Source organism: Thalassophryne amazonica, chromosome 11 (genome assembly GCF_902500255.1).
Source record: "Thalassophryne amazonica chromosome 11, fThaAma1.1, whole genome shotgun sequence".
Taxonomy (NCBI): domain Eukaryota; kingdom Metazoa; phylum Chordata; class Actinopteri; order Batrachoidiformes; family Batrachoididae; genus Thalassophryne; species Thalassophryne amazonica.
The window spans coordinates 67,909,331-67,936,040 of record NC_047113.1 but is presented as its reverse complement, the minus strand read 5'-3'; the positions used below and the strand labels follow the sequence as shown (position 1 = coordinate 67,936,040).

General features: G+C 42.7%; 1 protein-coding gene across 6 annotated transcripts in view; it reads right to left on the bottom strand.

Annotated features, from left to right (window-relative positions):
* The window catches only part of fstl5 (follistatin-like 5), a 661,980-nt gene that overhangs the window by 502,168 nt on the left and 133,102 nt on the right, over positions 1-26,710 (bottom strand). For 4 of the 6 annotated variants that reach the window (XM_034182069.1, XM_034182072.1, XM_034182071.1 and 1 more), the window contains exon 3: positions 2,885-2,918. In XM_034182069.1, the coding sequence (XP_034037960.1) occupies positions 2,885-2,918 (34 nt within the window). The remainder of the gene's footprint in view (positions 1-2,884; positions 2,919-26,710) is intronic. The other 2 variants (XM_034182073.1, XM_034182070.1) reach the window with 1 other exon arrangement.

Genomic DNA, 26,710 nt, shown 5'->3' with positions numbered 1-26,710 from the left:
ATTATTTAAATGTACACCTGCTATGGGCTCTGGTTGAAGCTAGTGGTTGGATTGTGTTTAACTGTAATTCGCATGGGTTAAATGCAGAGGATAAATTTAATTATATGTAGACATCAATGTACAATGATTGTAAAGTCTTCTTCTTCTTCTGCTGGCTTACTTCTCATATGTCCCATAGTAATGGTTGTGTCGTAGGTTCCTAACCAATGTTATTACATATTGAGTACACAGATGCAGGGACTGAAAAAGATCTGATAAGAGTTTATATAACGGTGGAGTGGACCCTTTTCATTTGATTGGTGCTTTGTATGTCATGTGACATGGATTATTTGATCAATTTACTGTGCAAATTTGGTTCCATATGTTTTGTACCATTGCATGCTGCAAACCCCAACCACACATGCGCTAGTGGGGGAGGTGTTTAGCTAAACATGGAGTTTGTTTTGCTGACGGACAATGATTTGAATGAGCTAACTGACCGTGTTAATTCTTCTAACACACAAAGAAAAACATCTGCTACGCCATAAGCCATCTGGAGGTATGGAGAGCTGTTAGGATGAAAACCTGGACAAATTTCTGAAGAGATTTTTTTTTTTTTTTTTTTTTTTTTTTTTGCTGGATTGAAGAAGCACACAAACTTTTTTTTTTTTGGAAATATCATGGACTACATCGTCAGAATTATTTTTGAACTACTGTATCTAACTGTTTTTCCAAGTTGACTGAGAACAATTTTGGAGTCTTATTTAAAGTTCACGTTGGACTGTTGATGTAAAAGCACCAGTGACAGACACCAAAATGTAAGTCCCTTGTCTGTTGTTTATAAATTAAAATACAACCCCAATTCCAGTGAAGTTGGGATGTTGTGTGAAATGCAAATAAAAACAGAATATAATGATTTGCAAATCCTCTCAACCTATATTCAGTTGAATACTCCACAAATACAAGATATTTAATGTTCAGTCTAATAAATTTTATTGTTTTTGTGCAAATATTTGCTCATTTTGAAATGGATGCCTGCAACACGTTTCAAAAAAGCTGGGACAGGGGTGACAAAAGACTGGGAAAGCTGATGAATGCTCAAAGAACACCTGTTTGGAACATTCCACAGGTGAACAGGTTAATTGGAAACAGGTGAGTGTCATGATTGGGTATAAAAAGAGCATCTCCAAAAGGCTCAGCCGTTCACAAGCAAAGATGGGGTGAAGATCACCACTTTTTGAACAACTGCATGAAAAAATAGTCCAACAGTTTAAGAACAATGTTTCTCAACGTTGAATTGCAAGGAGGGATTCCATCATCTACAGTCCATAATATAATCAGAAGATTCAGAGAATCTGGAAAACTTTCTACACGTAAGCGGCAAGACCGAAAAACTAAAGGAACTTACTGCCTGGGCTCAGGAACACTTCAGAAAACCAGTGTCAGTTAACACAGTTCATCGTTACATCTACAAGTGCAAGTTAAAACTTTACCATGCAAAGTGAAAGCCATACATCAACAACATCCAGAAATGCCGCCGCCTTCTCTAGGCCTGAGTTCATTTGAAATGGACAGATGCAAAGTGGAAAAGTGTGCTGTTTTCTGATGAGTCCATGTTTCAAATTGTTTTTGGAAATCATGGATGTTGTGCCCTCCAGACAAAAGGAGGAAAAAGGCCATCCAGAATGTTACCAGTGCAAAGTTCAAAAGCCAGCATCTGTGATGGTATGGGGGTGTGTTAGCGTCCATGACATGGGAAACTTACACATCTGTGATGGCACCGTCAATGCTGAAAGGTACATCCAGGTTTTGGAGCAACACATGCTGCCATCCAAGCAATGTCATTTTCAGGGACATCCCTGCTTATTTCAGTAAGACAATGCCAAGCCACATTCTGCACGTGTTACAACAGCATGGCTTCGTAGTGAAAAAGTGCGGGTACTAGACTGGCCCGCCTGCAGTCCAGACCTGTTGCCTATTGAAAATGTGTGGCACATTATGAAGCGCAAAATACGACAACAGAGACCCTGGACTGTTGAACAACTGAAGTCATACATCAAGCAAGAATGGGAAAGAATTCCACCTACAAAGCTTCAACAATTAGTGTCCTCAGTTCACAAACACTTATTCAGTGTTGTTAGAAGGAAAGGTGATGTAACACAGTGGTAAACATACCACTGTCCCAGCTTTTTTGAAACATGCTGCAGGCATCCATTTGAAAATGAGCAAATATTTGCACAAAAACAATAAAGTTTATTAGTTTGAACATTAAATATCTTGTCTTTGTGGTGTATTCAATTGAATATAAGTTGAAGAGGATTTGCAAATCATTGTATTTTGTTTTTATTGATATTTTACACAACATCCCAACTTAATTGGAATTGGGGTTGTAATATGAAATGGCAAGGATCTATTTTAGCAATTATATAAAACAAATAATGAATGTTTTTACATTCTTTCAATGGAACAAATATTTAATTCTGTGAAAGATGGAAGATGGAATGTTCCATTCAACGAGGCAAATATTTGTACCATTGAACTCATAAATATTTATTATTTGTATATTGGCTGATGGGTGTGTTCAGTTCTAACCTTAAATATCAACTGCAGTTTAATCTCAAACCATGCACACCAGACAGAATGCACAGAGGACCATTCACACGGGATTTCCTCAAACATGCACTTTGCATCTGGTATTTAGTTTTAAACTGACAGAAAACAAAATCCATTCTTTAAAGCATGATAAGTCCAAAAGCTCCAGCAGCAATTGTGCTTCACCCACGCTCCGCTGCTCCATCAGATAACAACTTGAAATCAAACAGCCATAAGTTAAGGCATGGTTTTCCATTTCATATTAATGAGCACAAGGGGAAGGACAGATGAAGGAAGAGAATTGGAAACTCACCCTTTATCCTCAAGCTCTCAGGAATCCCATCCTGCTGGAGCAAAAAAAAAACAAAAAAAAAACATGAGTTATCAGTTATGATAAAGTGCAGGAACACGGCATCAGCACTGTGACAGAAAGCTGTTTTCATTTAGCTGAATCAGTGAAATCCTCGCTGCGTGTGCAATAGAAATGATCCTGCTACAGACTGCTTATATATACATGTTTTTTTTTTTTACTTAATTACCCAGCTCCCATTACAAATGGCTCAGTGTTTAAATGAGGTCATAAGAACATCAATATAGACATGACATTACTTATCTGAGGTAATATAGTAAATCTAAATGATGCGCTCTTTTCCTCCTACTGAGACCCAACCCGGTGCCCTGTGTATATTTATATACACATTTTATTAGGCACTGTTACATTGCTGGGACCTTTTCAAGTATTCAGGACGAGTATGATTCTTCCTTTCACGCTGAAGAGTGCTGCCATTTCAGCTCCAATATACCTGCCCTTTGGGCTTTTTATGGTTCTGACTTAAGAGGAGAACAGAGTGAGCGAGGTGGGACTGAGATGGTCTGGGGATGTTTAGAGAAAGCAGGAAGCTTTGATGGCTTCAGATGAAGCCTATCAGAAGAAAGAGTTGTAGTTCCTTGACTGTCCACTTGAGGCTAGCTTCAAAAGTGAGCAACTTTCCCATTCAACTCCATGTTAAAATGTCTAACTTTAGAGCAGAAACAGGCATGTTCACAGCCTGGTAAAAAAAAAAAAGTTTTGGTCTCTAAAGTTGCCTCCTCCATGATAACTGTGGAGGAGGTGCATTTTTTTTTCTAACTTCTTAGGTTAACATAATTTAAGCCATAATTTTATGTATAATTGGGGGCGTGGTCAATTTGACTGACAACAGTTGGACCTGAGCATCTCCGCCTCTCACTCTCCACCTGATGCAGCTGCTAGCAGTTGTGGAGGGCTGTGTCTGTTGTTTGGAGTATTTTATGACAAACACCTGGACTAAATCCTTGGTTGTTTGGATCAGCAATTTCAGGTAAATATATCATATAGCAGACAAACAGTGATATTTGAGAAGTGAAATGAAGTTTATAGGATTTACAGAAAGTGTGCAATAATTCTTTAAACAAAATTAGGCAACTGCATAAATTTGGGCACCCCGACAGAAAAAATACATCAATATTTAGTAGATCCTCCTTTTCTATAAATAGCCTCTAAACACTTCCTATAGCTTCCAATTAGAGTCTGTATTCTGGCTCAAGGTATTTAAAATCACACATTTTCAATAATATTCAGGTCTGGGCACTGAGATGGCCATTCCAGAATGTTGTACTTGTTTAGCTGCGTGAATGCCTTAGTCGATTTTGAAAGATCCAGCCCCGGCGCAACTTCAGCTCTGTCACTGATTCATGTACATTGTTCTCAAGAATCTGCTGATATTGACTGGAATCCATGTGACCCTCAACTTTAACAAGATTCCCAGTACCTGCACTGGCCACACAGCCACACAGCATAATGAAACCACCTCAAACATTTTTTTTTTGTAATGCTGTGTTCTTTTTCAGCCATGCATACCACCCCTTGTTATGTCCAAATAACTCAATTTCATTTCATTCAGTTTCATCAGTCCACAGCACCTTACTCCAAAATGAAGCTGGCTTGTCCAAATGTGCTTTAGCATACCTCAAGCAACTCTGTTTGTGGTATGTATGCAGAAAAGGCTTCCTCTGCATTACTCTCATCCAGCATCTCTTTGTGCAAAGTGCACTGTATAGTTGAATGATGCACAGAGACACTATCTGCAGCAAGATCATGTTCTAGGTCTTTGGAGCAGGTCTGTGGACTGACTATGACTGTTCTCACCATCCTTCGCTTCAGTTTATGAGATTTTTCTTCTTTCCTCCCTATGTTCCTCACAGTGGAAACTGACAGCTGAAATCTCTGAGATGGCTTTTTGTATCCTTCCCCTAAATCATGATGTTGAACGATCTTTTCAGGTCATTTGAGAGGAGTTTAGAGGCTCCCATTTTGCCACTCATTAGAAGAAGTGCAAAGAAGGGAAACATTTGCAAATGGCCACCTTACCCTCGTAAATACCCTTTCTCATGATTGGATTCACCTGTGTAAGGAGGTCAAGGGTCAATGAGCTTACCAAACCAATTTTGTGTTCCAATAATTCGTGCTAAAGGTATTCAAATCAATAAAATGACAAGGGTGCCCAAATTTATGCACCTGCCTATTTTTTAAATAATTATTGCACACTTTCTGTAAACAGTAGAAACTTCATTTCACTTCTCAAATATCAGTGTCTTCATCTGCTATATGATATATTTAACTGACATTTCTGATCCAGACAACCAATGTTTTATAAAGGAAAATCATGAAAATTATCAGTGGTGCCCAAACTTTTGCATAAAACTGTACGACAGAAGAAGATTGAGAGGGAAGAGTGAGAAGGAGCCAGGTGATCTGAAAGGGAACAACAAAAAGAAGAACAAGATGACATTGAGGTAGGTACTATTCTCTTTAGTGGTACAGGAACTACTGAGTGAAGCTTGCATGGCTGAGCAATTACCAGCGCTGGGCATAGTTCAGCTAATCAGTTAACAGCTAATGAATGAAGATAACTTTTTTTTTCCATTAGTGGAGTAGCTTCTTATGTAAACTTTGAAATCCATTATTGGACAAATTAACTTACACTAAATTTAGTTCTGCTAACTTTAAGTCATCCATACATTTTCTTCCACTTTATCCGGAGTTGGGTCGCGGGGGCAGCAGCTCAAGCAAAGCCGCCCAGACCTCCCGTTCTACACACACCTCTCCTAGCTCCTCCGGGGGAACCCCAAGGTGTTCCCAAGCCAGCCGAGAGATGTAGTCCTTCCAGCGTGTCCTGGGTCTTCCCTGGGGCCTCCTCCCAATGGGATGTGCCCGGAACACCTCTCCAGCGAGGCGTCCAGGGGCCATCCAGAAAAGATGCCCAAGCCACCTCAACTGACTCCTTTCGATGTGGAGGAGGAGCGGCTCGACTTCGACCTCCTCCCAAGTGAACGAGCTCCTCGCCCTATCTCTAAGGGAGCGCCCAGCCACCCTGTGGAGGAAACTCATCTCGGCCGCTTGTACTCGCGATCTCGTTCTTTCGGTCATGAGCCAAATCTCGTGACCATAGGTGAGGATCGGAACGGAGATCGATCGGTAAATCGAGAGCTTTGCCCCCTTACTCAGCTCTCTCTTCACCACGACGGTCCGATACAGCGACCGCATCACTGCAGATGCTGCACCGATCCGTCTATCGATCTCACGCTCCATCCGTCCCTCACTCATGAACAAGACCCCGAGATACTTAAACTCCTCCACTTGAGGCAAGGACAATCCACCGACCTGAAGAGGGCAAAGCACCTTTTTCCGGTCGAGAACCATGGCCTCGGATTTGGAGGTGCTGATTTTCATCCCGGACGCTTCACACTCGGCTGCAAACTGCCCCAGTGCACGCTGAAGGTCCTGATTTGACGAAGCCAACAGAACCACATCGTCCGCAAACAGCAGAGACGAGATTCTGTGGTTCCCAAACGAGACCCCCTCTATACCCTGGCTGCGCCTAGAAATTCTGTCCATAAAAATAATGAACAGAACCGGTGACAAAGGGCAGCCCTGGCAGAGGCCAACGTGCACTGGAAACAGGTTTGACTTACTACCGGCAATGCGAACCAAGCTGGTAAAACATACCAATGGTCATGTATTTCTGTTTCTCAGATGTTTTTTTTTCTTTTTATCATTGCTGTTGTTCTATTTCAGAATCAGAATCACAGTCAGAAACAGAATAGTCTTTATTTTCCTAGTATCCACAAGAATGCAAGAAATTTGACTTCGGTTTGAGCTGCACTCTCTGTGTACGGCATGTATAAATATACAATTAATCACTGAATATTTCACAGTAAAAAAAAATGTGCAAATGAAATGTGCAAGTAAAATAAAATGTGCAATAAGAGAAATAAATGTGTTAGACAAACAGATTGAAGTTGACTTGTAAATGAGGTAAATGAATTAGTGAGTGTTTTGGCAGGTTAAACTGTTCATCGGTGTAATGGTCTGTCTCATTGTTTTGACATACAGAGCTCTGTATTTCATGTCAACATTCTTCCTATAAATTAATTCACATCATAAATTACATCATCACATCATTAAAAATATTGTTTTCCTTCTAGTTAATCACAGTTTTTCTTTTTTAATGCCACATAGAAAAATACATACAGTACATCTGTTTTAAGTCAAAAATTTAAGAAAGTCATAGAAAAAAGCACAAAAAACAAAGACTTCAGAAAAGAGCAAATAAAAATGATGCTTCCAGTAGAAATCAGCCATTTAAGAGCATGCATTTTGGAGAAGATTATAGAAGATTATTGAGACTACTATTCTGAGCATCTGCTACACACCAACCACAGAGAGAAACGAGACAAACATAAATATTTGATTTCTCTACAGTTAAATCTGCATAGTTCATCTGTCTTGTTCTTGTACAGAAAATTCAGACTTATTACCCGCTCAAGTAGGATGCTGAAGATAAAATATGCAACAGGTCTACACTCGACAAAGTACAGTGGTCCCAGAGCAGCTGCTGGAAATAGAAGATGTGCAACTACCCTGTTCCTGCATTTGCAATGAAAATCTCAACAGCATATTTTAGTTTAAATCAGCTGAATTTACTCCATGTCAATTAGTGCAGAGACTACACAGCATTTGTGGATCTAACATCAGTCTCTTTTTTAAAAAGGGTTTCTGACTACTAGAATAAAATGCACCACAGCTCACTTGGTGTTCTTCCATGTTGGAGTTCTTGTACTTTAACTAGAACTAGAATCACTCAGAACACTTGTATCCACTGTCTGACTGTTGGGTCTAATGAGCCCCTTTTCAGAAAAAAGAACACCCACGTGGGACTTACTTTGTCATTAACAAGTCCTAACTCAAAGGTAGAAGCAACCAGTCCGCTTTTATGTACAGTTGTTAGTGCTTATGCTGCAGGCAAGAGATGATACGAAAATGCTACCATGTCAATTATAATAACACCTAGTCTGACGAATACATCACAAGTAACACTCATTATGATGAAACTAGTGCAAGGAAAATGTTAGATTTTTCATGACGCCAGTATTTTTTTTTAAAGAAAAGCCTCAACGTACTGCAGCAAACTCTGGAGACGTTAAAACAACAATTTGCAAAATCGCATGTTTTTTTTTAGCTACAAAGGTACAAATGCAAAAGTTGTACATGCTGATGAAGTGTGAGAAAACAAAGAAACAAAATGCTGGTAACAGTTTCCCAGACTGTAAATGTCTCAAATTTAAAAATAACCACTTTAGACTGACAAAAAAGAGAAAAATAGCAAATTCTCACATTTGAGAAGGTAGAAGCAGAAATTCTTTAACAAAAAATGTTGATCATTACAGATGACAAAACAAAAAAAGTTGCCCATTAATGGGTTTATTCACTTTTGAGGCCATTCGTTCAAAAAAAAAAAAAAAACCTAGGCTGACTAATGCACTCTTGCAGACATAGTTTAGCTCTTGAATGGACTATACACAAAACCAAGACAAAAGATGTTTCTGGCACTAGGGCTGAAACAATTAATCAAGTAACTCAAATATTTTCATTACAAAAAAATGTTCTTTGCCTCAAGGCTTTGTTTAAAGCTGTAGTACATACACCAGGCCTGTATGTGGTGCTGTAACAATCCCACAAAAAACAGAGAAGAAGCCAATAGAACAAGCGCATAACTAATGTAAGTGCTAATCGATGTAGCAGGCAATGCTACATGTTTACAAATCCACAAAATGAGTAAAATAAAGCCTTTTAAGCGAAAGGGTCCACACTGATCCTCTGAAATGGACTTATTGCACATTTAAAGTGAAGCAGTGTGTTTGTGTATTTAAAAAAAAAAAAAAAAAAAAAACTCCACTGGCCGCTCATCCCCACAGGACTCACACTTTAAATTAATCATGTTTAACTATTTGAGAAAAAAATGCCTATATTCAGATTTGATAAATGTTTTTAATCAACAGGCTGTACAGTTAATTTATCAGTGCAGCTGTTTTGGAAACACTGCTTTTTTTCAAAGGCTTTGTTATTCGCCAAGTATCCACAGAACACAAAGAATTTTACTTTGTTTTGAGCTCCACTCTGTACGGTATGTATAAATATACACTAAACACTGAATAAATCACAGTAATAAAAAAGTGCAAATGAAATGTGCAATAAGAGAAACAAAAATGTCCTGTCTGCAGACTGAAGATTTCACAGACCACCTGAGCTTATGGTTTGACAAAGCTACAAAACTTTTAACAATGTGAAAAAATAAATAATTTCCCGGGAAAACAGAGAGAGGGGGAACATCCTAAACTTAAAAATCTACATGATCACACAGCAACATTGTGCCATTGCTTAGGGACAGCCCTGCCACTACTGAAAGTACTACAAAAGTACTTTTTATCCAATTACTTGATTAATCGATAAAATAATTGTTAAAATAATTGACTCCAAAAGTAATCGATAGCTGCAGCCCTATCTGGTACGCTTACTAAAATATTTTGCCATCAACAGCCTCCATCTGTTTTTCTGCCAGTGCTGATCGAGACAATTCAGTTCAATTTATTTTTTTTTTTTACATAAAACCCAGTCACAACATAAGTTTCTCCAAAGCACATCACAAAAATCTAATTTATGCATCATTTTTTTTATGTGTATAATATATTTTAAATGAACAGAAACATCCATTATGTCTAAACTATCCATTATTTACAGAGTTTCTGACTGACTGATCGTGACGTTAGTTGGACAGGACACATAACCAAATAGAACATTATAGCGAATATGTGGCCACCCATGAACACTGACATCTACTGGATGGCAGTGCTCATGGCTTTAAGTGCTAAATCACTTAAACAGAATTTTCAGTTTTCAAATTGCCATTTTTTTACAAATGAAAAAAAATACATATTTATAAATACAGATTTATTTGTAAAAACCAACACACACATTACAGTAACTTGTCTGTTGGTTTTTACATATTCTGACCAACCACTGATGACAGGAAACTAATTTTCCCATAATGCCTTTTGATGTGTGTGTCTGTAAACACTAAAACCTTTAAAATGAGTGCATTACTTCAAAACTAAAACATATAGCTGTTACTTTCACTTTGTAAAATGACAGAGGTGACATTAATTTCAATAACTTGTCTGGAATTAGTTTGTTTAAAATTTTAACCATAATCAAAAATATCTTGCTGTGCATGACTCCTGTGATATGTCTGGCTGTGAAAATATTTTTTTTTCTCCTCTCTTCCTTTCTCTCTGGTTGTCAGCTCTCCTCTGCTGACAGAAGATTGAACTCCAGCTCTCATAGTTGTTTGTCTTCTACAAAACATAGAGGAGGCTGGCACTAAAATGTATGATTTCAGGCTTTACAAATGTTTTAACTGTTAAGCTTTATTCACTATGCCCACAAAAATATCTTAGCAGTCTAAAAGTTATCGGAAGATAATTGGTCCGCTGATGGTTTTCAAAGTTAGTTGAAAAGCTAATCAGCTAACAATAAAGTTAGGTTTGCTGGTTAGCGGACTAGCGAAACTGTGCCCACCACTGCTTACAACAAATTTATCTAGATGCCTGAATAAATGACGTGAATAAATTAATTAATTAATCTACTTTACACCACTAAACCAGGGATTAGTTGTGGAGGCAGTTGGATAAGTGGTTCTGGTGCATTTTGGGATAATAAGCTGCTGGGCATTGTCACATCCACCACCTCATAGGACTGCTTTGATGGGACTGCTTTGGATCCCAAGGCAGACCTCTCTCTCATCCTTAAGTCCCCAAAGTTATCATTCTACACTTATGCCTGTGTCCCCTCAGTGGCATGGATCATATTTAGAAAAATATAACAGATCACCACATGGTCACAAGAATTCCCTCTCCCCAGCAACGCCCACCAGCTCCTCTTGGATGATCTCAAAGTGTTCCCAAGGCAGACAGGATATAATCCCTCCAATGTGTTCAGGAACTACTTTACAGTCTCCTTCCAGTTTAATGTGTCCAGAAAGCCTCCAGATGGAGATTGTACTAATCAGCTGACCCAATCAACTCCTTTCAGCAAAAGAAAGACATTCAGCATTCCCAGCAGGAGGTCTGAAATGCTGTATTTCTATTTTGTCGATGGTTTACTGCTTGGCATATCAGACTTTCATCTTTACATTGGACAATATGTGCAATCACAAACAGGTGTCCCTCAGATTTGGCAAACACAGCCAACCATTTTGGCTGTTAATTTTTCTTGTGAATTTCCTGTTGTACTTTCCATCAAAAAGCTCCCCTCATACAAATTCATGGACAAGCATTATGGAATGATGCTCCATTCGATTCACCAAATGACAACACCTGTGGCTTAGTGACATCTGTTACCTCCCCACCTCCTTCCTCGAAATGAAGTGACATTTAGAACTGCACTTCAGGTACGGAAGATATCAGGTGGGGTTTTGTTTGCATGGCAGCCTGTGTTCACACTTCATTTATTTGGAGATAGTGATTTCCCCGGGGCTGATGGCACCGTGTCTCTGATGCCCCAGCTCGCTGGGGACGGTGAAGCACCCAGCTGCACAAAATGTGGCTCATCGGCCCCTGTCACAGCGAGCTGGCTGAACACATCTCTGTCTCTTGTCTTTGCCTCCAAACACTCCAAGAACAACACCAGTCTTTCTTCTGCTTCACTTTATAAAACTTTCAAGCCTCCAGATCAGCGACACATTAACTTTTTTTCCTGCACTGGTAACAGCAAAAATGTAGATGTGGCTGAGCATTAGATTAGTCCGTCCATGCCAATTTGTGTACACAATAATTCCAAAAAAACATCTTGTAATTAAAACATGCACTTAATGGGCATGAAGTGCTCAATTTATGGTTAACTTTATTGGTTAATTTTCTGGAGTACAAATTGTAGTCGAAGAGGAAAAATGCATTTACAGTATATGTCACACTGGAGTTTAAATTGCACCTTTTTCTGTAATACCAGCTCTCGAATTTGGGATTTTTGTGCATTGTTGAACTGTGATTTTATTATTGGCATTTTTTTTTTCATTATTAGATTCATTTTGTTTAGTGTTTTGATTGCTGGGAAAGTCCTGTCTTTAAAGGCATTATAATTATTACTATCCATAACACATATGTGATTTTTCGGTGTATAAGTCTCACTGCAGTATAAGTCTCAGGGTCTGTCAAACTAGTAAAAAAAATGTGACTTTCTATACTCCAGAACACACAGCAAAAGCAACATAAACTAGGACTGCAAGCAGTCATATACGGGCCCTCGTTCCGCGCAACCGCCTACCCAGGCCACTGGGTGCCCTTGTGAGCACATGTGGGCATGTGCACGCAGGGGCAACCACTCATCACACAGTTAAAATTTTAAACAAATCACACAATGCATCAAGGAGTTATGACATGTTGATTGTCATCCACTAGGGGGCGCTCAGTGTACAAACAGAGGGGCTGGGTGTGTTCAGGGGCCAACCGTCATCATTCATGTGAAGTTTCAAGTCAATCAGGCAAAGCATGAAGGAGTTATCATGACTTGATGTTCCATGGCAAAGGGTCAAAATGGCGGCACCATAGCGGCCACACCCTTCAACATAGAGAAAAGCTTTCGATAATTTTTGGTCAGTATCATCTTTGGATGCTGTCAAAGAAATTTGAAGTGCAATGGACAAAATCCCTAGGAGGAGTTGGTTCAAATACAACATGTGGAAATCATTTCAAAATGAGAAGAAAATTCAAAATGGCCGACTTCCTGTTTGGAGTAGACTCATGGTGCAAGAGACTTTTTTGTACGTCTATGCAAGTCACACGTGTACCAATTTTCATCTCCCTACTCCAAAAAAACCCCTATGGGGAGGGGTTTTTGAAATTTTCAAGGGGGCGCTATTGAGGCACTTTGACTCGCTCATGGGCGAGGCCCCTATGAATTGTAGGAGGTTGTCATGCTTGACCTGTGTATCAATTTTCATGATGATATGACAAAATTAAAGCCGTCAAAAAGAAGAACGTAATTTCATGGCGAAAGGGCAATATTCGGTACGCCACCACACAGAAGCCGTTACTCATAAGTTCACGGTGATCATCGCCTATGTTCACCAACTTCTTCTGCATGTTTTAGAAGTGGAAGGAAGTTGATGGTGTTAAGTATGTGACATCAGTACCTGTTTAAGTATAATGTTCCATGGAGAAGGGTCAAAATGGTGGCGCCATAGCGGCCACACCCTTCGACATAAAGAGAAGCTTTCGATAACTTTTGGTCAGTATCGTCTGTGGGTGATGTGGAAGAAATTTGAAGTGCACTGGACAAAATCCCTAGGAGGAGTTCGTTCAAATACAACATGTGAAAATCACGCCAAAATGAGAAGAAAATTCAAAATGGCCGACTTCCTGTTTGGAGTAGACCCATGGTGCAAGAGACTTTTTTGTACGTCTATGCAAGTCACACGTGTACCAATTTTCATCTCCCTACTCCAAAAAAACCCCTATGGGGAGGGGGTTTTGGAAGTTTCAAGGGGGCGCTATTGAGGCATTTTGCCCCGCCCATGGGCAATGCCCCTATGAACTGTAAGAGGTTGTCGTGCTCGACCTGTGTATCAATTTTCATGATGATGTGACAAAATTAAAGCCGTCAAAAGGAAGAACGTATTTTCATGGCGAATGGGCAATATTCGTCACGCCGCCACACGGACGCCGTTACACGTAACTTCACGGCGTTCATCGCCTACGTTCACCAATTTGTTCTGCATGTTTTAGAAGTGGAATGAAGTTGATTGGGTTAAGCATGTGACATCAGGACCTGTTAAAGTAAAAATAGGACATTTCCCACCACCACCGGGGGGCGCTATGGCGCAGGTGGGAACTTAAGATATGTAGACGTTCAGGGCAGAGCCCTCATCATGTTTAGCAAGTTTGAAGGATCTACGATGAAGTATGTGGGCGTGACAGCCGTTCGAAGTGAAATGGCGTGCTCCGAAAAGCTCGCCAAAGTTTGACGACCCCTAGCAGCCACGCCTTTTGACTTAATTAGAATCTTTTGATAACTTTTGATCACCATTGTGTTGTGATGATTTTGACCAATTTTGAAGACAATCGAACTTGTCCTAGGGATTTCCCCTAGGACGAGTTCGTTCAAATGTAAGTAGTGGAAATGGCCAAAAATGGCAAAAATTTACTCAAAATCGAAACTTAAAATCAAAATGGACGACTTCCTGTCGATATTTCACCATGACAGTAAGAGACTTTTTCGTGCGTCCTGGCATGGTAAATATGTGTACCGAATTTCGTGAAGCTACGATAAAAAAAGCCCAATGAGGAGGGGTTTTTGAAAATTATCTAGGGGGCGCTATTTCGCAATTTTTCTGCGACCATGTGCGACCCAAAATATCGAATTTCGGATCCGGCCGGACGACTTTGGAAAGTTTGGTGAGTTTTTGAGCATGGGAAGAGGCCGAAATTTCGATTTCAAAAGTGAGAATAATAATAATAATAATAATAATAATAATAATAAACAGCGCAATTACAATAGGGTCCTCGTAGGACGTTGCCTACTCGGGCCCTAAAAATGCAGGCATTGACAGTTCACAGCTCCTTGAGGTAAATGATCCAGATGGACTGAAAAATTTGGAGCTGGTTCTCGATTCCCAGCGCTACTGGGGAAGTAACCTTCATCAGACTGGCATCCCATACAGGACCTCTTTATGCTACAGAATCCAGAGATATGCAGTGTTACCAGGGATGGCTCAAAAATCTTATGGGTCATTGGTCCTACAGGTTGCTGGCCCTACTGCAATGATCCATAGGACCAATGAGCCTTAGGACTACAGTAATCATGTCACCAGCGGGCCTCAGGGCCTGTATAGGACTTATTTCTACTTCATGCTGTGAAACTGAGGTATATTTACACAATACAAGTAGCACATATGCTATATATGGTTTACAGTTTCTTTTGTGGACCTGTTAGCTCATGGTTGCTTTTTAACTTCTGAAAAAGGCCACTGAGGCTAATCACAATAGCACAAGATTAAATTTCCAGCAAGGATGAATTAGACCTCTTGATATCGACAGCTTGTTTGTGTTGTAGCGCTTGAGATCCATACAGCCTCTGCTCTATCAGCGCCTGTGGACTGTTTACAGGAGCCGCTTACCTCAGCCTCAGGCTGGGTGCCATTTGAAAGTAGACAGCTCATCAAAATGAGTGACAAGCGTTGGAGCTAAAGCTGACCAGCTAAGCAGTAGTATGATGAAAATAATACTGACAGTGGTCACACTTCAGCTAAACAGTCATTAGTGCAGCTTGAACTCCAGATCCTGGTTGACTTGGCCGATCCCTGTCTCTTTATCTCAATCTCATTTGCTCTGCCCCCACACTCCCTCCCTGCCGTCCTCTCTGCTTATCCACCTTTAATCTCGATTTGCCATGTGGTCCAGCCAGTACTGGATGGATGGGGCTTTGCACACACCCGTCCTTGCTTCCATTTTGTTTGTCCTGACGTGTCGGAGGGACAAACTGAGAATTGCTTCTGTCCCTCATGTTAAAGCAGTACATATACTTGACTGTAATTTTGACAAATTACACACTGACATTGTTAAATGAGACTTGTCTTGAGCCTGCATGGGTAAAACATGATTTAAAGTAATGCATTATACTTTTTTTTTTTAATCAAATGTCCTTAAGTGTCTCTGACCAGCCATGGCTTATTGCAGTAATGCAGTCATGTCCATAAGTGTTTGGTTAATAATATGTAATTCCCCAATGACAGCCAGAGAAGGTCTGTAATTATATAACTGTATATCTTGCATATCTTGGAGGCTTCCCTCACAAGTGGCTTCCCTCACTAGTTTCTTTCTTGCACAGTCATTCACTTTTTGAGACCTGCATGCTCCAGACCGATAGACCATACAACATCCTGTTTTTGCCCGAGGCCAAGGGTTCGACGTGGTGGAAACACAGAATGCAGTCAGACTTCGACTGTAAGTCCCTTCGGCTGCTCCTTTGTTTGCACTCGGGGTCGCCACAGCAAACCTGAGGTGGATCTGCATGTAGAATTGGCACAAGTTTTACACCGGATGCCCTTCCTGACGCAACTCCACATTACATGGAGAAATGTGGCAGGGGTGGGATTTGAACCAGGAACCTTCTGAACTGAAACCAAGTGCATTAACCACTTGGCCACCTGCCATTCAATATATTTCCACTTCGACTTTGACTCTCTACACTCAAAGCGATCAAAAGGATTAATGTGATTATCAACCATCAGATGACAAGGTAAAAACCTCTTAAATTCTTCTAAAGTCAGTTTTAAGCAGAAATGAGGCTGTTTTAAGTAGAAACAAGGTGATAATCGGTGAGTCGTTACTGACACTCTGAAATGCAGCTGCACCTGTGGTGCTCTGATCGGTCCGCCGTCTTTTATTACGAAATAATGCTGAATTTATGTTGAAATGTTTGTTGTACAAAAGCTTCATATATCTGTCGCTGAGACAGATGATGACTGCAGTGCAGTTTTAAGCAAGGTGATAATCAGTGAATCGCTGGTGATGCTCAGAAATGACGCTGCTGTGGTCCAAAATGACATGTGCACAGCGAAGGCAGGGCGGACCGTTTGGTCGGCGACACCAGCATTTGGCCTCTAGTGTGATGGGGTATAAGAAAGAAATACATATTTCTGAGACTAAATTCACTGAATATATCTCATTTATCAGCCATGTCCTTTTTGTGTGATATCACATTCTGTATTAATAACCCATGCAAAAAATTTAACAATAAAATATTGATGAATTGTGAAGTTGTATATACAATATACGTACAATATATATATATATATATATATATATATATACACTCAACAAAAATATAAACGCAACACTTTTGGTTTTGCTCCCATTTTGTATGAGATGAACTCAAAGATCTAAAACTTGTTCCACATACACAATATCACCATTTCCCTCAAATATTGTTCACAAACCAGTCTAAATCTGTGATAGTGAGCACTTCTCCTTTGCTGAGATAATCCATCCCACCTCACAGGTGTGCCATATCAAGATGCTGATTAGACACCATGATTAGTGCACAGGTGTGCCTTAGACTGCCCACAATAAAAGGCCACTCTGAAAGGTGCAGTTTTGTTTTATTGGGGGGGATACCAGTCAGTATCTGGTGTGACCACCATTTGCCTCATGCAGTGCAACACATCTCCTTCGCATAGAGTTGATCAGGTTGTCAATTGTGGCCTGTGGAATGTTGGTCCACTCCTCTTCAATGGCTGTGCGAAGTTGCTGGATATTGGCAGGAACTGGTACACGCTGTCGTATACGCCGGTCCAGAGCATCCCAAACATGCTCAATGGGTGACATGTCCGGTGAGTATGCCGGCCATGCAAGAACTGGGACATTTTCAGCTTCCAAGAATTGTGTACAGATCCTTGCAACATGGGGCCGTGCATTAGCCTGCTGCAACATGAGGTGATGTTCTTGGATGGATGGCGCAACAATGGGCCTCAGGATCTCGTCACGGTATCTCTGTGCATTCACAATGCCATCAATAAAATGCACCTGTGTTCTTCGTCCATAACAGACACCTGCCCATACCATAACCCCACCGCCACCATGGGCCACTCGATCCACAACACTGACATCAGAAAACCGCTCACCCACACGACGCCACACACACTGTCTGCCATCTGCCCTGAACATTGTGAACCGGGATTCATCCGTGAAGAGAACACCTCTCCAACATGCCAAACACCAGCGAATGTGAGCATTTGCCCACTCAAGTCGGTTATGCAGATGAGCTTCCCTGAGACAGTTTCTGACAGTTTGTGCAGAAATTCTTTGGTTATGCAACTGATTGTTTCAGCAGCTGTCCGAGTGGCTGGTCTCAGACGATCTTGGAGGTGAACATGCTGGATGTGGAGGTCCTGGGCTGGTGTGGTTACACGTGGTCTGCGGTTGTGAGGCTGGTTGGATGTACTGCCAAATTCTCTGAAACGCCTTTGGAGACGGCTTATGGTAGAGAAATGAACATTCAATACACGAGCAACAGCTCTGGTTGACATTCCTGCTGTCAGCATGCCAATTGCACGCTCCGTCAAATCTTGCGACATCTGTGGCATTGTGCTGTGTGATAAAACTGCACCTTTCAGAGTGGCCTTTTATTGTGGGCAGTCTAAGGCACACCTGTGCACTAATCATGGTGTCTAATCAGCATCTTGATATGGCACACCTGTGAGGTGGGATGGATTATCTCAGCAAAGGAGAAGTGCTCACTATCACAGATTTTGACTGGTTTGTGAACAATATTTGAGGGAAATGGTGATATTGTGTATGTGGAAAAAGTTTTAGATCTTTGAGTTCATCTCATACAAAATGGGAGCAAAACCAAAAGTGTTGTGTTTATATTTTTGTTGAGTGTAGTACTATTTTCCAACTGAAGACTGAAAATTGCTCAAAACAACAACATTCTGCACCTGTGTAAAAGAAATGGATACCTCAATTTGAAGCAATACTTCTTTGATGTCGCTCGCTGAGCAGCATCAGTAAGAGGACCATCTGCAGCCTTTCTGTGTCCCAGCCGACCGCTGAGAACAAACTTTGAGCATGAAGAAAGGCTGAAGATATTTTCTGGACCAGATTTGTAATGGGACTACTTTTTTAACAATGGCTGCAAATGTTCACCGAGTTGTTTGACAAGCGAAAAGATGAGCGGTGTTTACCTCTGTTCACTCGCGAGACAAATTGTAACAGTATGCAGATGCTGTAATGACATTCCTCGGCTGTGTAATCACAGCGTCTGGCACATTAATTTCATTGGAGTGAAAAGGTACATACATCATTTTTGTAGCTTCTCCTCAGATTCCTGTTGCATGTGGCCGTGCATTACTTTAATTATTAAAGCGACTACGAAGCAGGGGGAAATAATGAGTGATGCTCCAAAACATGACGCAGCAAATGAAGCGCCACTCTGGGTGACACAAAAGAAGGTAAAATCCTCGATTAAGGTGTGTTGTCGGTACATACGGCTTCACTGCATCACAAAAGACAGCAAAGTGGAAGGACTGTGTTCAGAAAAGGATTAAAGTAGAAAAAGGATGTGTTTCAAGCTGCAGAAAAATAAACAAATGGACAGACGCTTCAATTTTTTTCTGTGTTTTTCAGTTTCTTGGGTTTTTATTAACATTTTTGGCTGTGATAGAAAATGTAACGTACATCGTAATGTTTTAACTCGTGGGCGCTATAATTGAAGGAATGATCTTCCAAGCAAATTCTAAAGGCATTAATGGTTATTTTCAGAAAACAATATGTCACACTGTGTCATCACAGTGATTCCCAAAGTGTGGGCCACAAACGTACTGCAAATGGGCCATAAGCAGTAACTATAAACAAATAAAAAATAAATAAATAAATATCAGTTCATGGGCTTAGTGGTTAGCGCTGTTGCCTCACAGCGAGAAGGTCGTGGGTTCAATTCCCGTGGTCTTTCTGTGTGGAGTTTGCATGTTCTCCCCGTGTTTGCGTGGGTTTCCTCCGGGTGCTCTCTTTTTCCTCCCACATCCAAAGACTTGCGGGTTAGGTTGATTGGAATCTTTAAATTGTCCTTAGGTGTGCGTGTGGGTGTGTCTGTGTTTGTTTGTCTGTTTGTGGCCCTGCGACAGGCTGGCATCCTGTCCTGGGTGTACCCCGCCTCGCACCCTATGACTGCTGGGATAGGCTCCAGCCCCCCGCAACCCTTAATTGGACTAAGCGGTAGAAGATGGATGGATGGATGGATGGATATCAGTTCATATTTATTGCCCGTACAATACAGTACCGGACCCTTTATTCTCTCCGTGTGGGTGGTGGGTCCATATAGACGTGATACCATGTTACCCAACTGAGCCCCACTGCTGTAGACCCAAACACCAGGCACTCACCTGCGAGCTCCTCCACTAGGCCTGGTTGCAGGAGGAGGCATGAAGGGTCTTTTCTGAATAGTCCTTTGTCTGTCTCCTCCAACAGGTGGCCAAAGGAGGCCCCACCAGGAGCTAATCCTATGTACAACACAGCTCCCAGGATCCCACAAACCCCTCCACTATGACAAACCCTCCACCATGACAGCTCACCTATCCTCAACTGTGGTCATGACCTTTGGGTATTTGGTGAGGATGCCCCAATGGTGGCCTCCCTACGGAGATCTTACAGGCATGTCCAACTGGGAGGAGGCCCTGGGGAATATCAAGGACATGCTGGAACAGGGGTGGGCAACTTGTTCCAGAAAGGGCCAAGAGGGTGCAGGGTTTCTTTGCAGCCACTGATACCACCAGGTGATTTCACTGATTAATATCACTTTGAGCAGATGGAATCAGTTAATCAATGAAATCACCTGGTGGAGTCAATGGCTGCAAAGAAAACCTGCTCCCTCTTGGCCCTTTCTGGAACAAGTTGCCCACCCGTGTGCTGGAGGAATATTTATCTCCCAGCTGGCTTGAAAACACCCCATGATCACCCAGGAAGAGTTAGAGGACTTGGCCAAAGATGACGGCCCAGACAGGCAGAGAAGGAATGAATAAATAGTGCTAGAGCACTGTGCTCATAGAGTGCAAACCTTCACCAATACTACTTTCCAATTCCACAAATTTTTACCTTGAAAAAAATTTCAAGGCCAAAATCCTGTTATAAGTGGCTTTACATAAGCTAAATTATAATACAAATTATAGATCAAAAGGGCTTTTTAGTGTTAAAATCAAATATCCACTAAATCAACAATACGGATCAGATGCGGAACAAACTTAGTCAATTCACTGAGAGTCCCAGTTTGCACCTCATTGTTACAATTTACAGTGACTGAGGCACCTTTGATTCAGATATAATGCAAAATGTACACCAAATGGGCTTTGCAACATTAAATTCAAATGTCCACAAAATACAAAATTTGAATCAGGTCCAGATCAAAATTTGTCAGGTGATAGTGAGTGCCAGTCTGCACATCACTTTCAAATATGAGAGTGATTGGGCCATGTTTGATTATGATACAATGTAAAGTATACATGAAATGGAGTTTTCAATGTTAAATTTAAATGCTACAAAATCTGTAAACCTGATCAGACTTTATCAGTCGATAAAGGATACCATCCTACTTAATGCTTTAAAATAGGAAATAAATTTGATCTTTTTTGATATAGTTAAAGGATATGAATTTTCCAATTTTCTAAGATTTTGTCTGATTTTAACATTTGACCTATGACCTTGAACACTGAATCAGTTCTCGCCTATCAGAATATGAATACTCTATAAAAATTTCATAACAATATATGAAACATTGTGGGTTACCAGCTGACAAACAAACTTTGTGGGTGGAAGTAATAATATTATAATATAATATAACAATAAACATGTATTTGATTTTCAGTGTTGTAATAATATTTAAAATTACCTAAAATTGTTATTATAAAATGTATTATTTAAAAATGTCATTAAACAAAGTTATTGGATTTAATTTTTTTGTTACTCTTCATTTATATGACCTACTTTAACATACAAAAAAAGGAAAAGTAAACACTGATGGATTAATACAAAATTTAATCTTACTGCTTCACCTCAGGGAACACTGGTGGCCTCTGTCCAATGGCATGCTCTGACGTGTTGTGTCATATCTGTTAATTTGCAAGAAAATCTCTTAGTTTAGTGATCTTTCTAGTGTGTGCCAAGATGACAGATGACACTCTGATTGGTATATTTCATGTTATGCACAAAATATGCCTATGATTAATCAAGAGAAATAATCTGACTGCTTTGCACAGTGCACCCCATTTTGTTATGTTGTGTGCAAATAGCAAATACGAGTTGGATACACACCAATTGGGCTTCTGCTGTGCACTACAGATCATCTTGATAGGGCTCATTATTATCATTCAGAGACAAGATCCAAACATACCACAGACTGCAGGAAGAGGTTGACCATAACCCACTGGAGAAACAGGAGGGTTGATTCCAGCCAACAGTGATGAGTAGTTAATGAGGGTGAAAGGAGAGGATCTGCTGACCCAGTGAGGGTGAACCAGTGGGTTATGGTCAACCTCTTCCTGAAGTCTGTGGTATGTTTGGATCTTGTCTCTGAATGATAATAATGAGCCCTATCAAGATGATCTGTAGTGCACAGCAGAAGCCCAATTGGTGTGTATCCAACTCGTATTTGCTATTTGCACACAACATAACAAAATGGGGTGCACTGTGCAAAGCAGTCAGATTATTTCTCTTGATTAATCCTAGGCATATTTTGTGCATAACATGAAATATACCAATCAGAGTGTCATCTGTCATCTTGGCAGTGAGGGTGAACCAGTGTAACCAACAGAGAGAACCAGTGTGACTGAGAGAAGGGAAAAAAGACCCTACCTAACAAAACAAAACATCCAAGTTTTAATCCCACAGCGTTATCAATAATAACAGACCCTTTGGACATTTTTTCACCGTTGGACTTTGAGATCAACCTTCTGTTTTGGTTCACAAGAATGTGATCTTCCGACTTGTGGAATGTGGACTACCACTTCCTGATCATGTACTCTTACGTATATTTAATTATTTTCCTACTGTTAAGGTTTTGGTACAAGTTAGGACTAGTTGGAGACTGAGTGACTTCAAAGACAAAATCCCTGTTTGTCAAAACACAATAACGGAAGCTTAGCATCTCAATCTGATATACTAGACTTGAGTCTCCCATCTGAAGCAGATCATCCAAAATTAATTCCAGTGCATGACACTTCTCTACCCAGAGGAGCCGACACCAAACTTAAAGCTGTAGTTTGCCAGTTTTCTATCTCAGCACATGAAGCTCGGATTCACCTGCTGATGCATTTTGCAAGATTTTAAACGCACACCTGAAGATATGGAGCTACGGAAAAGACCCATTTCATCCTTAAGACGTCAAAGATTCTGGTTAAAAAAATGCAACTATGAGATTATAAAATCCAGGCATGTTTTCTTTTTTTCTTGCTTCCACTCAGTCCAGGAGGATTAGACAACGGACGTACTGAGGCCTTACAAAACAGGATGCACACAACATTTCATCTGACCTCTGCACATAGTGATAAGGCTTAAAACTGTGATGTGGACAGTCACTGGCGTGAGACAGAGCCGTTTAACAGCTAGCAACGGGTTAGCACTCCATAATGACTGTTTGCATCATTGACCAAATGCAGCAGAAACAGGCAGACACTCTCTTTCTGCACTGTACTGGGGTCGAATTTTACCAAAAATCAAACACAAGCAACAGCAGCCTCTAGTGGCCACGGGGATCCTGCAAATATCAGCTGTTTGTCTCATTTTACTTGTTAAAAGATGACAACATGATGTAAAAAACGAGGTTCACTAGTCCTCACCTGCATGTTCCAGAACCCAAAATTTCAGAGATACGGAAATATGCAATTGTATTTATGGACTTAAGGAAATTTCACAGACCAACTTTATGACTTACGAGCTGTGTTTACATGGACCCCAACAATCAGTTTTTAATCAGAATGATTGAGACTCTGAATGGAAATGTTATTCAAATGCTCAAAATTAAATATGTGGATCTGATCAGAAATCTGATAGAATCAACAAGGGTACTTCAATATTTTTACATTCTATTAGAGCAGAACAAAAAAACAGACTGTTTCACACAGATGAACTTTCTACACATGGTTATCTCTTGAATGCTGACGTAAGATTTATGACATACTCTGGGGACATTTAATCACGCATTCTGTTATAAAGAGATGATGGCGAATTTATAATTTAGTTTTTAAAAATGTTATTATTTTGATGGAGAGGAACAAAATGAAGTCTTGTTCCATGCTGTGCATGAACTAACAGCACCTGCTACATTGTCTGCTCCACCCTGCTACAGTGTGTGGTCCACCCCTGCTACAGTCTCTCTGCAGTGCCTGATCTAGCCTCTGCTACCAGTGTCTGATCTAGCCCCTGCTGCAGTGTCCGTTCCAGCCCCTGCTGCAGTGTTTAATCCAGCCCCTGCTGCAGTGACCGATCCAGCCCCTGCTGCACGGTCTTGACCAGTCCCTGCTGCAGTGTCTGGTCCAGCCCCTGCTACAGTCTGTGATCCAGCCCTTGCTACAGTGTCTGGTCCAGCCCCCGCTGCAGTGTCTAACCCAACCCCTGCAACAGTGTCTGAACCAGCCACTGCTGCTGTGTCTGATCCAGCACCTGCTGCAGTGTCTGTTCCAGCCCCAGCTGCAGTGTCTGATCCAGCCCCTACTACAGTGTCTGGTCCACAAAAGACAGCAGTGTCTGGTCCAGCCCCTGCAACAGTGTCTGGTCCAGCAGCTGCTACAGTGTCTGACCCAGCCCCTGCTACAGTGTCTGGTCCAGCTCCTGCTAGTGTTTGATCCAGCCCCTGCTACAGTGTCTGGTTCAGCCCCTGCTGTTGTGTCTGGTCCTGCCCATGCTGCTGTGTCTGATCCAGCACCTGCTGCAGTGTCTGATCCAGCACCTACTATAGTGTCTGGTCCAACACCTGCTGCAGTGTCTGACCCAGCCCCTGCTACAGTGTCTGGTCCAACACCTGCTGCAGTGTCTGACCCAGCCCCTGCTACAGTGTCTGGTCCAGCTCCTGCTAGTGTTTGATCCAGCCTCTGCTGCAGTGTCCAGTCCAGCCTCTGCCGCAGTGTCCGGTCCAGCCACTGCTGCCAGTGTCTGGTCCCGCCCCTGCTACCAGTGACTAATCCAGCCCCAGCTGCGGGGTCTGGTCCAGCCCCACTGCGGTGTCTGGTCCACCCCCTGCTGCAGTATCTGTTCCAGCCCCTGCTGCAGGGTCTGGTCCAGCACCTGCTGCAGTGTCTGATCCAGCGCCTACTGCAATGTCTGGTCCAGTCCCTGCTACAGTGTATTGTCCAGCCCCCGCTACAATGTCTGATCAGCCCCCGCTACAGTGTCTGGTCCAGCCCCTGCAACAGTGTCTGATCGAGCCCCTGCAACAGTGTTTGATCCAGCCCCTGCTGCTGTGTCTGATCCAGCCCCTGCTGCTGTGTCTGGTAAAGCCTCTGCTACAGTGTCTGGTCCAGCCTCTGCTACCAGTGTCTGGTCCAGCCTCTGCTACCAGTGTCTGGTCCAGCCTCTGCTACCAGTGTCCGGTCCAGCCTCTGCTACCAGGGTCCGGTCCAGCCTCTGCTACCAGGGTCCGGTCCAGCCTCTGCTACCAGAGTCCAGTCCAGCCCCTGCTGCAGGGTCTGGTCCAGCAGCTGCTGCAGTGACCCGTCCAGCCCCTGCTGTAGGGTCTTGTCTAGCCACTGCTGCAGTGTCTGTGCCAGGACCTGATACAGTGTTTGTTCCAGCCCCGGCTGCAGTGTCTGATCCATCCCTGGCTGCAGTGTCTGATCCAGCTCCTGCTACAGTGTCCGGTCCAGCCTCTGCTACAGTGTCCAGTCCAGCCTCTGCTGCAGTGTCCGGTCCAGCCACTGCTGCCAGTCTCTGCTCCAGCCCCTGCTACCAGTGACTAATCCAGCCCCCGCTGCGGGGTCTAGTCCAGCCCCCGCTGCAGGGTCTGGTCCAAACCCCGCTGTGGTGTCTGGTCCAAACCCCGCTGTGGTGTCTGGTCCAACTCCACTGCGGTATCTGGTCCACCCGCTGCTGGAGTGTCTGTTCCAGCCCCTGCTGCAGGGTCTGGTCCAGCACCTGCTGCAGTGTCTGATCCAGCACCTGCTGCAGTGTCTGATCCAGCACCTACTACAGTGTCTGGTCCAGCCCCTGCTGCAGTGTCTGATCAGCTCCCGCTACAGTGTGTGGTCCAGCCCCCGGTAAAGGCTCTGGTCCAGCTCCTGCAACAGTGTCTGATCCAGCCCCTGCAACAGTGTCTGATCCAGCCCCTGCTGCTGTGTCTGGTAGAGCCTCTGCTACAGTGTCCAGTCCAGCCTCTGCTACCAGGGTCCGTTCCAGCCTCTGCTACCAGGGTCCGGTCCAGCCCCTGCTGCAGTGACCCGTCCAGCCCCTGCTGCAGGGTCTTGTCTAGCCACTGCTACCAGTGACTAATCCAGCCCCCGCTGCGGGGTCTGGTCCAACTCCACTGCGGTGTCTGTTCCAGCCCCTGCTGCAGTGTCTGTTCCAGCCCCTGCTGCACTGTCTGATCCAGCACCTACTACAGTGTCTGGTCCAGCCCCTGCTGCAGTGTCTGATCAGCCCCCACAACAGTGTCTGGTCCAGCCCCTGGTAAAGGCTCTGGTCCAGCCCCTGCAACAGTGTCTGATCGAGCCCCTGCTGCTGTGTCTGATCCAGCTCCTGCTGCTGTGTCTGGTGGAGCCTCTGCTGCTGTGTCTGGTGGAGCCTCTGCTACAGTATCTGGTCCAGCCTCTGCTACCAGTGTCCGGTCCAGCCTCTGCTACCAGGGTCCAGTCCAGCCTCTGCTACCAGGGTCCGGTCCAGCCTCTGCTACCAGGGTCCGGTCCAGCCCCTGCTGCAGGGTCCCGTCCAGCCCCTGCTGCAGTAACCCGTCCAGCCCCTGCTGCAGGGTCATGTCTAGCCACTGCTGCAGTGTCTGTGCCAGGACCTGCTACAGTGTTTGTTCCAACCCCGGCTGCAGTGTCTGATCCAGCTCCTGCTACAGTGTCTGGTCCAGCCCCTGCTACAGAGTCTGGTCCAACACCTGTTGCAGCGGCTGGCTGGACACTGGCAGCAGTGTCCAGTCCAGCCTCTGCTGCAGTGTCCGGTCCAGCCACTGCTGCCAGTGTCTGGTCCAGCCGCTGCTACCAGTGTCTGGTCCAGCCCCTGCTACCAGTGACTAATCCAGCCC